This window comes from Erigeron canadensis, chromosome 8, assembly GCF_010389155.1.
Source record: "Erigeron canadensis isolate Cc75 chromosome 8, C_canadensis_v1, whole genome shotgun sequence".
NCBI lineage: Eukaryota > Viridiplantae > Streptophyta > Magnoliopsida > Asterales > Asteraceae > Erigeron > Erigeron canadensis.
In genome coordinates this window covers 2,980,787-2,996,746 of record NC_057768.1, presented here as the reverse complement: position 1 = coordinate 2,996,746, position 15,960 = coordinate 2,980,787, and the positions used below count along the sequence as shown (strand labels likewise).

Here is a 15,960-nt window from a genome sequence, read left to right as displayed (position 1 = left end):
AAAAGACGAAAAATTATCTAAGTGTTCAGCCTTAAAAATTTCTTTGGCTTTTTACATCTTATAAGATAATCACATCCAAGGGTATACCTTGGGATTTTGGGAAATATTTAGCTAGCATTTTTATTTCCCATGCTCGACTCTATGTTCGAGACTTTGTTTTCATCTTGTGAATGCATATTGTAAAAAATTTATAATTTTTCTTAAAAGTTATTTGTTTCAAGCAATGTAAATAACATAAAGATATAAGAATATATGGGATACTTCAATCGGACCATAAATGAAGATCATTTTCATTGATACTTCAATCGAAACATAAAAGACATGATTCATTGATAGAAGTACAAACTAATGGGATCTATAGATCAGACCATAAAATTGAATTTCCATTGAGTCACTTTGTTTAAACATAACACTTTTTCAGATTTGTCCCATTCCATGTTCTAGGTACTGGGTATCCATCAAGCACAGTGAGGATGTATAAACCATCTCCATTTGCTTGGCTGACCATGTATGGTCCTTCCCAGTTTGGTCCCAGTTTTCCTAAGTTCTCCACTCTGCTTGCCTCATTCTTTCTCCAGACGTAGTCCCCCGGTTTGAAAAACACATGGTGGACTCTCTTGTTATAATACTTGGCCATTTTTTGTTTGTTTTCAGCTAACTTGATGTGAGAGACTTCTCTCCTCTCTTCAATGAGATTCAAGTTCTCTCTCAAAGCTTCTTCATTCTGGGCTGGATTAAAGTTTACAATGCGATGACTTGGAATACTTAGTTCTGGTGGGATGACTGCCTCGGTTCCATAGACAAGACTGAATGGTGTTTCCATAGTGCTTCCTTTTGGGGTAGTCCGGTGGGCCCACAGTACTCCTGAAAGCTCATCCACCCAACCGGATCTACATTCGCCAAGCCTTGCTTTGATACCTCCCACTATTGCCTTGTTCATCACTTCCACTTGTCCATTGGCTTGAGGGTGGGCAACTGAGGTAAACACTTGTCTAATGTCCATATCTTCACACCATGTCTTGAATGGATTCTCAGCAAATTGTTTTCCATTGTCACTTACTAAGATATGTGGTACTCCAAATCGACATACTATGTATTCCCAAACGAAGTTGATCACCCTTTGGCCAGTGATTGTAGCAAGTGGTTTAGCTTCGACCCATTTAGAAAAGTAGTCAACAGCCACTATTAAGAACTTTACATTTCCAACTCCAACCAGGAATGGGCCCACAATGTCAATCCCCCACTTATAAAATGGCCAAGCAATGTTTACTGGAATGAGATCTTGCTTTGGCATTCTTGATATTGGAGCATGTATTTGGCAGGATTCACACTTTTCTATCTCTTCCTTGGCATCCTTGGTCATTGAAGGCCAGTAATAACCAAGCCTCATTATCTTTGCGGCCACCGATCTTGGTCCAGCATGAATTCCGCATGTACCCCCATGAACCTCTTGAATGAGAGTTTGAGCTTGGGAGGGGCCTACACATCGGAGATGCGGACCTAGAAAAGACTTTCTGAATAGTTTATCTTCAATAAGGAGGTACATTGGTGCCTTCATTCTTACCTTCTGAGCTTCATGATTGTCCTCCGGAAGTGTTTCATTCTTGATGAAGTTGTAAATTGGGGTCATCCAACAGTCTTCTTCCTCTTCAACTTGAGATATTTCATTACCCTTTGTTATAGACTTTTCTTGTAGGACTTCAACCAAGACTTCTTTGGTGAGGTGAGCAAAGGTTAATGAAGCTAGCTTGCTTAGAGCATCTGCCTTCTTATTCTGGTTCCTTCTAACTTGCTCTATATGAAAAGACTCAAATTCTCCAATAAGCTTCTTTGTTTCTTCTAAGTAAAGTTGCATGGATGCTTGGTTAGCTTCAAATGTGCCATTGATCTGGTTTGCCACTAGTTGAGAATCTACAAATACTTGTATTTTCTTTACTCCCATTTGTTTTGCCATTCTGAGGCCAGCAAGGAGTGCTTCATACTCTGCCTCATTGTTGGATGCTGGGAAGTTGAATCTTAATGCATAAGTGTATTCTCTTTCTTCAGGATCAATTAGGATGAGACCTGCTCCTGATCCTTCCTGATTAGATGCTCCATCTGTGAAGAGGGTCCATTTTGAGCTTTCCTCTTCTTGGGTTGCCTGAACTTCCTGGACTTCTTTTCTTGCGACATCGGAAGAGTCAGTTTCTGCCAAGAAGTCAGCCAAGATTTGGCCCTTGATGGACTTTCTTGGGTGGAAGCTAATTTCGTGTTCACCCAGTTCGATAGCCCACTTAGCTAATCGTCCAGATACTTCAGGTTTGGCTAGCACTTGCCTTATTGGCTTGTCAGTCAGAACCCGAATAGGGTGACCTTGGAAGTATCGCCTTAGGCGTCTGGCCGCGTGGACCAAGGCAAGAGCTAATTTTTCCAAACATGGATAGTTTATTTCTGGGCCTTTTAAGGCTCTACTTACGAAACATATTGGCATTTGGCCATTGCTTCTTTCTGCAAGTAATATTGCACTAACACATTCTTTAGAAGCAGCAAGATATAGAGTAAGTGTTTCACCTGCGATCGGAGCCGTGAGAGTTGGGAGATCAGCAAGGAACTTCTTCATATCTTTGAATGCCTCTTCTGCTTCGGCCGACCACGAGAAGTCTTGCTTCCTTAAGCATCCCTTTAATGTTCTAAAGAAAGTTAAAGGTCTTTCAGCAGACTTTGACAGAAATCTTGCTAAGGCAGCTAACTTCCCATTAAGACTTTGAACTTGCTTCTTGTTTCGAGGGGATGCCATGTCTATTACTGCTTGAATTTTCTTAGGGTTTGCCTTGATTCCTTTAGGAGTCACAATGTGTCCAAGAAACTTTCCTTCTTCCATTCCAAAGCTACACTTTGACGGGTTTAATTTCATATTGATGCTTCTTAGGGTGTCAAAGGTCTCTTGTACATCTGCCAACATTATTTCCTCAGCCTGACTCTTTATCACAATGTCATCCACATAGGCTTCCACATTCCTTCCAATTTGGTCTCTGAATGCTTTGTCTATCAAACGTTGATAAGTAGCCCCGGCATTCTTTAATCCAAAAGGCATTTTCTCAAAACAATAAATTCCTTGGTCTGTATGGAAGGCTTTCTTGTCTTCATCTATCTTCTTCATAGAAATTTGATGGTACCCTTTATAAGCATCCAAGAAACATTTTAATCTAAACCCATCAAGAGATTCCACCTTCCAGTCAATTTCTGGGAAAGGGTAGTTATCTTTCGGGCAAGCTTTGTTGATGTCTTTGAAATCTACACAAAGTCTCCAAGAACCATCTGGCTTTTTTACCATGACTGGGTTGGCTACCCAGGTTTGATATTTAACTTCTCTAAGAATTCCAGCTTCCACCATTTCGTTGACTTGCTCACATGCAGCTTTGCTTCTATCTTGAGACATTCCCCTCTTCTTTTGTCTTATTGGTGAAATGTTGGGATTGACATTTAATGTGTGCTTAGTTAACTCCCTTGGGACTCCTGTCATATCAGATGTCTTCCATGCAAAGACGTCCAAATTATTTTTTAACAAGTGAACCAACTCTTCCTTGATTTTTCTTGGAAGTTGTGACCCGATGATTACAAGTTGTTCTGGAAATTTCTTGTTGATTATCACCTTTTCTTCGGGACCATCTTGCATTTGAATTTCTTGTAATTTTTCAACCTTTCTTGGTAGAACTTTTTCAACGTGCCTGCACTCTTCTAGCCAAGTCATTCGTCCTCGAATTGTAGCTATTCCAGCTGGAGTTGGGAACTTCACCATTCCATGAACTGTTGATGGAATTGCCCCAAACTTTTGCATGGAAGGTCTGCCTAGTATGACATTATAATCAGAGGGGGCTCTTATTATCATGAACTCAATGAGTTCAATCCGGTGAAACGGGTATTCTCCTATCATAACCTCCATTGAAACATCTCCTACCGGCCTGTTAGACTCCCCCATGAAACTGACAAGCTGAGTCCTTGATGGACGCTTAAGATCTCTAACTCTTTGAGGTAACTTTTGAAAACAATGGTCATATATTATGTCGGAGGAACTTCCATTATCTAAATATACCTTTCGGACCTCAAAGTTTGCCACCCTGGCTTATATTACCACTGGGTCAGAAGAGACTGCCCTTATGGGAGGGAATGAGATTGAGACCATTCTCCATGGTTCAAGGACCTCTGCCTTTCTTTTTTCATACTTGGTTTTTCCTCTTATCATGTATACATGGCCATCAGGGGGTGGAGGTCGATCATTCCTCCCATCTTGCTTCTGCCAAGTGTAAGTCTTCTTAGCCTGGGTAGCTCTTTTACCTTGCTTTGCACCAGGGACTAAGTATTCCAACTTTCCCTCATCTAAGGCTCTCTTTATCTCGATCTTAAGCTCTCTACAGGCATTTGTTTCATGACCATGGTCTTCATGGAATTCACAGTATTTGGATATATCTTTCTTTCCAGACCTATGTATCATTGGCCGAGGAGGTTTGAAGTTTTCTCCAACTCTTTCTGTCTTAAGGATCTCCCTTGGAGATTTTATCAAGTTGACTATTCTGTCATAAGGGCCACCTCTCTTCTCCCTTCTGTCATCCCTCCTATCATGTCTTCTTTCCTCTCTCCTTTTATTGTCTCTATGATCAAACTTTCTACCATTTTTTCTAACATCGTATCTTCCACCTCCAGAGCCTCCGGCCCCAAGACTTCCCCCAGGTCTATCCCTTCCAACTGCCCCTTTCACAAGAAGGGCAGTTTCCCTGGATCGGATGAAATCGAAAGCTCTTTCCGTAGCCTCTCCAAACGTCAATGGAATTCTTTTACTTAGGTCGTCCTAAAGATCGCCAGGGAGTAATGCTAAGGTAAAACCTGACACCTGTTGGCTCTCGGGGAGACTTGGTATATTCTGACATTCCTTAGTGTATCTTGCAATGAAGTCCCTCAGCGATTCACCACCCTTTTGCCTGATCAAGTGAGCTTCCAAGTGGCTTCTTTGACGCTTCTTCTGCTAAGCAAACTGAGTTATAAACTGTTTCTTCAAATCTGCATAGTCTTGAATGCTTTTTTCCGGAAGTTTAGTAAACCACTCTAAGGCATAACCTTGTAAGGTGCCTGGGAACAGGTGACACGCCACGGGGTCCACCCACTTTTCAGTTAGTACGGCTTGATCATAGATTGCCAAGTGATCCTCTAGGTCTCTGGTTCCGTCATAAGTGCCAACAATAGTGGGAACCTTCTGACCGTCTGGGAAGGCATAGTTTGCCACCCAGTCACAAAACCTTGACTTAGTTGCAGACTTAGGTACTGTGACCACCCTTGCCTGCTCATCCGCTTCCTCCCAGTAGCAATTTTTAGCATTTTTAACAACTCCTTTGCTGGGTTAACTGGTTCAGGAGGAGGTTCCACTGGCTTTTGTTTTTTCATCTCGTCTACCAACAGCTTCATTATGGACTCCATACCTGTAGCCAATGGAGGTGGTGGGGTTGGCTGAGGTGGAGTTGGCCTTAACCTGGTAGAGAGTTCAGAAAACCAGTTGGTTGGAGGAGGTGGTGGAGTCTGTGCTTGCTGAGTGCCCATGGCAACTAGCTTTAACAATTCTAATAGATAAATCTCTTGGATAGTTACAGATTGAGAGGAGGAGCCTGCCATTGCTTGCAAGGATGTCTGACCCCCAGTCATGGTTGAGCTAGCCATGCTTGCTAAGTGAGAACTTAGTTGGCCAGGTCCAGAAGAGGGCATAGTGATAGGAGATGAACTAGTTGGGGGTGTTGAAAATAAAGATACTAAAGGAGATATAGCTGGTGAAGGTGAGGAAAAGAGTGATCCCATACTAGCACTACCACCCCCAAGGTTAGATATAAAGCCCATCCTGGGTGGTAGCCTAGACTCACTACCAAGAACAACATAGGGTGCACTTGTCACCACCTCACTAGATCTAGAAGCAAAATCTGACACTTTTTCACCAAAGATATTTTGAGCATTAGAGATCTTAGAGGTTTCCAGATTTAATGGAGAATCATCTCCATCAACATCAACACCTTTCCCAACCCAGAAGATACAATTTGAGAAACAGGAGTGAATTCATCAGCCATTTAAGCAAGGAAAACAAACAACAAACAAAATAAGAACAAAGATGATTTGTGTTTGGCAACAATAAAGAATCACCGTCCAATTATCAGTAAATTAACGAATGGCGCCAATGTTTGAGCATGAAAATGAGGAGCTCAATTACAAAGAGAGTTTAACCACGAAAATTATCAAGATCTCCTATGAAGTAGTGCAAACCTAATAAATTCTTGGCGAATCTAAGGTGTAAGATGATTTTCCCATAGAGATGTATCGATCTATGGAGGATATGGATGTAATATGATTTTGATATAATGATTGATTGATGATGAATGTTGATGAATATGAATGCACTGTTGCTGTTGTATATTCTCTGCAGTTGCAGAGAATGTTATAAATGTGTGTGTGAAAGAGAGAATGTGTATGGAATGAATGGAATGAATCTGACAACCAATGATGAGGGTATTTATAGGCTGTCAGATTAGGGTATTAGTACAATGGGCTTTGACAATCATGGGCCTGGCCCAAATCCCAATAGTATGGACATTCCAGAAGCATAGTTTATCAGTTATTGTCATCTGATTAGTAAATCACCATATACATAATAATATTATGTTGAAAGAGTGTTTATCTGAAGGACTGAGGGTTGAGCTAGGTCCAGCCTTTGACCTAGCCTTGGAAGGAGTTTCTTTGTCTTTTTATAGAGCTCCACGCCCCTTTTTTACTCTTTCCTCTGTCTAAGCTTGTTACCTAGGCTTAGATATGTTGCTTAGGCCTAGACAAGGATGGTGGGCCCCCTTCTCTTGCCTTGAGGTTAGGGATCGCTAGACTACTCGACCTCTCCTCCTTTGTCTTAAGATCCGTCCCTCTCTCTCTAGCCTCTCTCTCTCTTCCTTTCCTTACTTCGATCCTGGGCCCTTCCTTCTAAGCTTTCTGCCTTAGCCTTGTCTGTGGGTCTCACTCCTTCCCTTAAGATTTGCACCTCTCTCTCTTCTTCCTCTCTCTCTCTCTCTTGATTTCTTTTAATTATCCTTTCTTTCGGCCTTTTATATATATATATACACATATATATAAATCATTATATACTGATTAGTCTCTCTCTCTCTTCGATCTCCTCTCTCTCTCATTCCTAGCCTTGGACTTGGATTCCCTTCCTTCCTTGCCAGCCTTAGACTTCGAAACCTTTGTTTTTTCTTATATTAACCTTAGCTTATCTTTTCCTTGAAACTTATCAATTCCTTCCTAAAAATTAGGGTTGGCCGATTTTTGATGTATCCCAAATCTAACATACCTCATTATAACTATATCATCTCTTTTGCTAATGGTATGCCAAACCAAATAAAGTGATATATTCAAACATATTTTTTTATTTAGACTTTGGTTCTCTGTAACCTTCGTAGTGGTTTTGGCCTGAGTAGAGGTAAGCCAAAATCGAGGGGGGGGGGGGGTACTTTAGGATGCCCCAAACTACTTTGTCTGTTGAAGGACATGACCGATGAGAGATTATTAGAGGACTAGGATTAGTTTTAGTGGATTGGGAGCATGTGAGAAGACTAGGATTAGTTTAGCTAGGCAACTAAGTTAGTTTGTTTCATAGGTTGCTTACCACCCGTTATTTGTTCTTGGACCCATCGGGCTCTAGAATTTCTTAGTTAATTCCTTTTATATGTATGTTGGCATGGTTATTATGCTCAAACACTTTTAAAATTGTCTACGTTCATTATGGTTGCTATTGTATATGTATTGTTGAACATGTTTTTAAGTTATCTAGGTCGCTTGTGTGCTACTTTTCCCTACTCTTAATGTTGTCAGGGGTACCCAGCAGACAGACATACCTTCTTATGCTATTTTCGGACGATAGGTATGGTAGTTGAACTTTTTTCACTCTTTGATTTTTATCTCTTTGTGGCCGAAAGTCCTTATTGGAAGCAGTCTCTCTATCTTTGGGTAGATGTAAGACTGTTACAGTTCACCTTCCTCATACCGTGCTCAGGGATTCTGCCATTGTTATTGTTGTTGTATATTTAAAATTTCATTGACCTTCGGTTTTTAGAAACAATGCTTATATAAATACATGTATCTATATACTTGTATTTTTTTATTTATATTTATATATTTATATTAAAATATATGAAAGTATAACTTTTTAAAAGAGCATAAACCACACGCCTTGCTGGAAGTATGCTCAAAGTCTATGTCCTAAAGAAAAGTAAGACATTTTTTGTTCTGTTTCTAGGGGCCCCTTTTTTGTGTGTATTTTATGTCTTGTTCTTCTTTTGGTGATTTTTGGCTTTATTAGTTCTTCAAATTTGTTAGGTAAAATACTCAACCATAAAAATTAAATTTTGACCTTTCTGTCTGATGATTTTTCCATGCTCTTTTCTTGTTTATCTTTTGCAAAAAAATTGTCAACTTTGTCCACTTAGTCATCTCTCTATTTGACATCAATATTCTTTTAGACACATTTTTCATTTTTTAAGCCCAAGATTGTGATCTTTACATAATTGTGATCTTTACATAATGTTATAAAGTTTATCCTTTTCTTGGTTTTTGATCACAAATGCATTTTTCACTATGGAAACCATTATCTTTTTGTCTTGCTTTAATCTTGGACAAGCAGCCCAAAAAGTCAAATGGGTCTGGTCAAAATGAAATCCAAGAAGAATTTGAAGATGATGGGTCAGTTGGTAAGTACCAAGATGATATATTTGTGTCACAAGAATCTATTCCTGATATACAAGAATCATATACAAACTTTTTGGCTATATATCCTAAATACAAGTCAACAGAAAAAGTTGACCTTTTGAGATCAGATGAATATTCTCATATATCTGATCATCTTCCTAAGGTATGTCTTGATTATTGTGGATTTGGGCTTTTTTCATTTGTTCAAATAGTTCATTATTGGGAAACTTGTAGTTTTAGCTTAACAGAAATAACTGCAAATTTGACAAATCATGTACTTCATGGTGGTGCAAGTGAAAATACAATGGAATATGATATAAAAACTAGAATTATGGATTATATGAACATTTCTAAGAATGAATATGAGCTTGTTTTTACTGTTAGTAGAGGGTCTGCATTTAAGCTTTTAGCCGAATCCTATCCGTTTGATACCAATAAGAATTTGTTAACAATGTTTGATCATGAAAGTCAATCTGTGAATTGGATGGGTCAATGTGCTAAAGAGAAAGGGGCTAAAGTTCAAACTGCTTGGTTTAAATGGCCAACTATTAGTCTTTGTTCAAATGATTTGAGAAAACTAATTATGTCGAAAAAGAGAAAGAAGAAGAAGGGATTGGGTACGGGCCTTTTTGTTTTTCCGGTTCAGTCTAGGGTCACTGGTGCGAAGTATTCGTACCAATGGATGTCTTTGGCTCAGCAGAACAATTGGCATGTTTTGTTGGATGCAGGGGCATTGGGCCCAAAAGATATGGATTCCTTAGGGTTGTCTTTGTTTCGACCTGATTTTATTATCACGTCGTTTTATAGAGTATTTGGGTATGACCCGAGTGGATTTGGATGCCTTCTGATCAAGAAGTCTGTGATTGGAAGTCTGCGCAACAAGCCGGGTCATACTGGATCTGGGATAGTCAAGATTAGTCCTGTTTTTTCTTTATACCTTAGTGATTCCTTTAATGGGATTCAAGAAAATGAAGATGGAAATGGTGAAGTACCCGGAAATCAGCCAGGCCCAAAGTTGCCTGCTTTTTCCGGAGTTTACAATTCTGATCAAGTGAAAGAAGTGTTTGATACGGAGATGGATAATGATAAAGACTCTGATTTTGAAGAAAGTGGGAGCATTTCGGTTGGAGAGGTGATCAAGAGTCCAGGATTTAGTGAAGATGAGTCTTCTGATAACTCGTTATACATTGATTTGGGTCAAAGCCCGTTGGGTTCTGATAATCTTGACAGCTCAATCTCACCTGTTCCACCGGGTTGGTTTAGTAGCACGAACAAGAATAAGCACCTTACTTCTAAGAAAGCAACCTCAAAGATCACAAATAGTCCTACAGATTTGTTGAATTCTCAAGAATTGGATCTATCAAATGGTCACCACATTCAAGAGATTGAAGAAGTAACTGAATCCAAAATAACCACCTTAAATTTAGAGAGTGCCATACGAAGAGAAACAGAAGGCGAGTTTAGATTATTGGGAAATAGAGAAGGGAATAGATTTTTGGGTGATAAAGAGGTTCTTTTCTTGGACGCAAAAGTTGAAGACGACGATTATATGATCGATGAAGGCTATGAAAGCCCTCAAGAATCAAGCAGACGAGAACCAGAGATATCATGTCGGCATCTTGATCATGTAGACATGTTAGGCCTTAACAAGACAACTCTTCGATTAAGGCTGCTGGTAACTTGGCTCGTGACTTCACTGCTGCAGTTAAGAATTCAATCAAATGATCAAGTTAACACGCCACTTGTTCATATTTACGGTCCAAAAATCAAACTTGAAAGGGGGAATTCAGTGGCATTTAATGTCCGAGACAAAAACAAACGGTTAATCAATCCTGAAACCGTACAGAAGTTAGCAGAGACAAATGGGATCTCTCTTGGTATCGGATACTTAAGCCATATACGAATGGAGGGTACAGGAGACGACCATAAGAGCAGAGTGATTCGGGTTGAGGTGGTGACAGCTTCTTTGGGATTTTTAACCAATTTTAGTGATGTATATAGATTATGGGCATTTGTTGCAAAGTTTCTAAATCCAGGTTTCATTAATAGTGGACTATCAACTGTTGTTGAAGATGAATAAAGCTTAGATATATTGTATCTTTGTGAATTCTGATTGTGATTTTGTTTGGTGATTTTGTTTTTTATGTGGACATTTAGTGTTTTAGTTAATATCATAGTAATTTTTTGTAGTCAGAAATGTTGTTTTCAAAAACTTAAAGTTCTTGATCATAATGAAACTTAGTATTTGACAATTAATTAGTTTTAGTCTTTTAAACCTTTTGTGTTACCTTGTCATGTTCAAAAATTTTGTGTTATTATTGTTTCTGGTCTATAAGCAGCATTGGATTTGTTTTGATATTTGTTTAATTTCCTGATTACTTACCAACCAAACTTTATGGTTTCAACTGTTTATGGTAATAAAAGTACCTTTTATTGCATAATGCAAAGAAATCTACCAAGTTATTGGCGACATGTTTTGAAGACTTATGTTGGTGGTAACGTGGTAAAGATGGTAAATACATACCAAAGCATGGATTTGGAATAGAAGGTGATGATAAATTTAGAAATCAGAAAGGTGATAAGAGTTACGCCAGAGTTAAAAAAAAAAAATGTCCAGGAAAAATCTCTTCCCCGTTTACATCAAATTCCTAATACAACATTACAACTGGATGCATTAATCACTTATAGTAATGATAATAACTTACCACACCTCAACCTTTTATTTGAAGTGTCACCTTTGAATAGAAACAAACCATTCACTGTTAAATAGTGAGTTCCTAATTCGACAAGGTATAGTCAGTTGTCCAAACTGCATAGAAAAAACCTCACTAGTCGCCCACTAATAACTAGGGATTCAAAGAGTATAAATTTATACTCGTATATTACAAGCTTTATTGTGTATTGTCTCAAAATATTTGAACTATGGATCATTAGTGTATTGGTTTACCATATACAATTTAAAAAGGTATGGATTTTGGGATGTATATGGAGCAATTCGACTATCCCCAATTTGTAAGGCCTAAATTTTGAATACGCAGGCAAGTGTTTGTTTGAAAGTCAGCCCAATCACATAGCCCAATTATAGTCAAAAATGGAATGATTGATCCTCTTAATTAATTAGCCTAAAATCTTTTTAATTTATTGGATGATGATATATGAAAATTCAAGAGGGGAGATTTGAAAAGAGATTAAGTAGAATACACTTGTCATATTCATAAGGTTTTGAGAGGATATTTAGGCTAATGTTTTACATGGATCACTCATTTTCCCTAAAGAAAACATCTTCCTTTATTGTAAGTTACATGGAAAAAATGTTTAAATATCTGAAATGTTCTTCATTATCTATAACTAGCTAATCAAGTCTGGTTTAACCAAAAAGTTTAACTATAATTTTAAAAGCAAAAAAAGAATCTTAAAAAAATTTATATAATTTTTGTTATTGATATATTATAACTCGGTTTAAATATATTAAATTGACTAACACAATAATTAATATATATATATATATATAAGTACCTATCGTATAAACAAAACATAAAAAAATATTTCATGATATTATATAAAAAATAATTTGTTTTGTTTCTAATAGAAAAACAAATACTTAAAATAAACATTTATCGGGCTATTTATTTTTAAAAATATTGCTAATTAAAATATGACATAATAAATAGAATAAAAACCTTTTGGAAAAAATTTTAGACATGTCACATCATAATTTTTTCTAAAAATAGTTCAAGAAGACAACTCTTCTATTATCATATGTAAAGATATGTAATATTTTCACCTAGCACTCTTTAAATATTTTCACATACTATCTTCTTAACATTAATGAATAAATTACACTATCAATCTTTACAATATCTCCATAAACCGCATTAAATCAACTACTTGTATATCAATTATCTAGAGCACTCGACGTCGCTATCACCACCAATAGTCGCACTCACCACCATATTGTCGCCGCCACGACCACTTCCGCATTATGCGGGTACAGAGCAAGTTTTTCTTTAACCAATGTTGCGTTTATATCAATGTTTTAAATACTGGTATTTTAGTTGTACCAGTGTGACACTCGGTACTGGTATGATTATTTATATATTTTATTTTAATTATATTATAAAAATGCTACAAAATTTGCTAAATTTTAACGAAAATAGTCAATATACAATTACAATCTACTTAAAAATAATACCAAATAATTATATCATAACAAAATATAAGTGTTAAAGTTTACTAACAACAAAAAAAACTTAAATTATCATTAAAAAATTATTTAAAAATTCAAAAAAATGAAAAAACCAGTTCAACAATATCGAAGGTATGACATTAATTGATCCGCTGGTGGAAGATAGTCTGGACGACAATGTGTTTGAGCATATAAAGAATGTTTGTTTTGAATGTGTATTAACGGAAGCAGTTCACCAAATCGATTACCAACATATAAAGGCATTGGCTGAGAGATGGACCAGTCGTGTCTGAAAGTTGGCTAGCTTACAAAGGCTAATGATCCTGGTATGTGCCTAAAAGTTTGGGGTTCACACTAGGCAACCCGGTAGAGTTAAATGTGGTAAATTTAAGATTTCTACGTTAGTAGAACAAATGAGCATTCCGTAAGGTAATACCATTGATGAGGCATGCCAACAAATAGCTAAATTCAATGTTCTAGAATGAGCAAATAACTAACTAGCAAAAACATTGATTCTAGCTCTTCGTTGGCTAGCCTCATCATTGGTATTATCCAACAGGGTGCTCATTTGTTCTACTAATGTAGGTATCTTGATTTTACCAACTTTTGACTTTGTTGGGTTGTCTAATGTAAACCTAAAAGTGTTTATGCTTCCATACACTAGGATCATTAGTATTTGTAAGTCAACTACAAAGCACAATTGGTTCATTTATCGGTAAACCCCATAAAACTTGCACATCTTGTAATGTGATAGTGGCTTCGCCAGTTGGAAATTGTAATGTATGCGTTTTTGGACGCCAACCAATGCCTGATAACTTGATGATTGAATTGGTGAACCGATGTCGTGAATACACCTTCAAAACCAACATTCTTCACATGCTCCAACACCTTGTTGTGTAGACTATCTGCTACCAATGAATCACTTAATCTTGAGTCACACCTTCTAACTTGTAGTTAGTTTCTCATCAACTCCGCTGGTGAATAAAATGTATGAACTATGGATTATTTGAACTTTGTGATTAGAATAACTTAGGGTTTTTATGGTACACATGAAACATTTAGGTTTGCCATTGATGAAAATACAATAAATGTGATATTTTTATCTAGGAAACAAAAACTGTAAAAAAGAAAGAAATAAAGAAAATATGTTATATGTTTTTTGATTATTATTCTCCTTAATATATAAAAGAAAATAGCATTGATTTAAGTAGCTAGATATCTGCAAGCAATAAAGCTGGCTATTAATTTCATGTAGTTGTGACGCATGACAGTATATTAATTTTGTGTAGTTGTCAAATAAATATAGTGTATTAAATATTATCTATCAATATCAACGTTTTTAAATCAGTCGGCCAACCGATCGGTCTGATTAGTTGGAGCGGTGTTTTCAAGAATCCCGACTCGATAGACCCTAGCTAGATCGAGGATATTGAACCGGTGGAACTTGGTGAACCGACCGGTCAGATCAAAACTAGACCAATATTCGAACAACTTTGAATCGGGTTAAAGGAAGTCAAACCTTTGGCATGGGCCAAATGGCTAGGTCACTAGAGATGGATCTACGCGGTGGTGAGGGAGGGGACGAAATAGCCGGGTCCGGAGATGCTTGTGCTCTCCGCAGATGGATATTGTGATCGGAGATAGATTACTTTTTAAAGAAGACTATTTGGGGATAAGAAGGAGGCATTTTTGTTGACCTGATACTAAAGACTTTAAGCTTCCGTGTATATGTAGAAAGAAATTAATGATTTGGAAAAGATAGGTAAGAGTGGGTGCCTTCAATTGGGGGTAAGAAGATCCCCAACGTACTCATACATCGTTCATTCTCCTTTCATTCGCTTAAGACGGATGAGTGCAAAGGTACAGAAATGCGTGCAAAGAATAGTAACGGGCCATTTTTTTCTTTGGGCCCATTTTCATTTTCTTAATGGGCCACTTTATTTTGTTTTAGACCCATCTTATATTTTTTAATTTTGGGCTTGACAAATTATGTTTTGATCTTTTAAATTGCTTCCAATTTGTTTACAAAAGATCACTTATTTTAATTGCATATTATTATTTTTTTAGTTTGTAACATTTTTAAGATTATCTCATCTTATTACAAGTGAACTATTACATAGATATATACACTTAACAGTAGGGTGTATATTTGGAATATATACACATAACCATCTCCGAAAAATTTGTTTGCAATACTTATTAGTTTCAATGTTATTTCGGTTGATATTTTGTTATTATAGATTTTTTTTTTCACTTTCTATTTTCAATGATTTAGGAAATTAGCTTTAATTATGTTTGCATTATTAATTTGTTTTTTTTATTTTAGATATTCTACTTTCATACTTATTATCTTTTAGAATTTATATAATATATTAATTTGTTATAAAATTATACTGTCTATTTTTTCTAATTTATAGTTGCTTACTCATTAAAAAATCAATATCAACTCAGGTTTTGAGCTATATAATTTTCTAAGAGCATGTAATAATTTTACATAGTACGGAACACAATAAATATAATATCTCCCGAGGCAACGCCCGATAACGTATCTCGTTAGATAATAATAAGGAATCGTTGGATTATTATTTGACTGATTTTAATTTTAATTTAATTTATTGACTAAAAGGACACTTGTCGCTCAAAGACAACGCAGCGTGTCGTTAAATAAAGCCTACAATCCTGTTTTAGTTTATTGGTAGATAATCAATTCGTACATCGTACGAGTATTACGAGTATTATATCTACATTTCAAACTTAAATTAATTTTTGGGAAAAACAATTTTTATTTATTTACGATAGAGATAGGGGAAATCATATAGAGATCACCTCGATCCTTAACTAAATTTCTTTTTATTTTTATAACAAAATACGGAAATAAAACAAATATCCTTTGGTAATCAAAAGTCAAGTCCAAGTGGAGCAGAAAAAAGGTCTTGTCTACAAATACATTGGTCAATGGTCAGATCATGTATTATTAATCATTATAAGTTTATAATCCCCAGCTTTTTCCTCTACAAATACATTGTATATCA

General features: G+C 36.6%; 1 protein-coding gene across 1 annotated transcript; it reads left to right on the top strand.

Annotated features, from left to right (window-relative positions):
• The first annotated feature begins 8,617 nt into the window (after window positions 1–8,617).
• Window positions 8,618–10,849, top strand: LOC122609825. Its single transcript, XM_043782766.1, has one exon. It carries the CDS (start codon window positions 8,618–8,620, stop codon window positions 10,820–10,822), a length of 2,205 nt encoding a protein of 734 aa, XP_043638701.1. The 3' UTR covers window positions 10,823–10,849.
• The last annotated feature ends 5,111 nt before the right edge of the window (window positions 10,850–15,960 follow it).

Excerpts from the sequence above, each read along its gene's own strand:
- LOC122609825 (XM_043782766.1), top strand. The coding sequence starts at position 8,618 with ATGCATTTTTCACTATGGAAACCATTATCTTTTTGTCTTGCTTTAATC.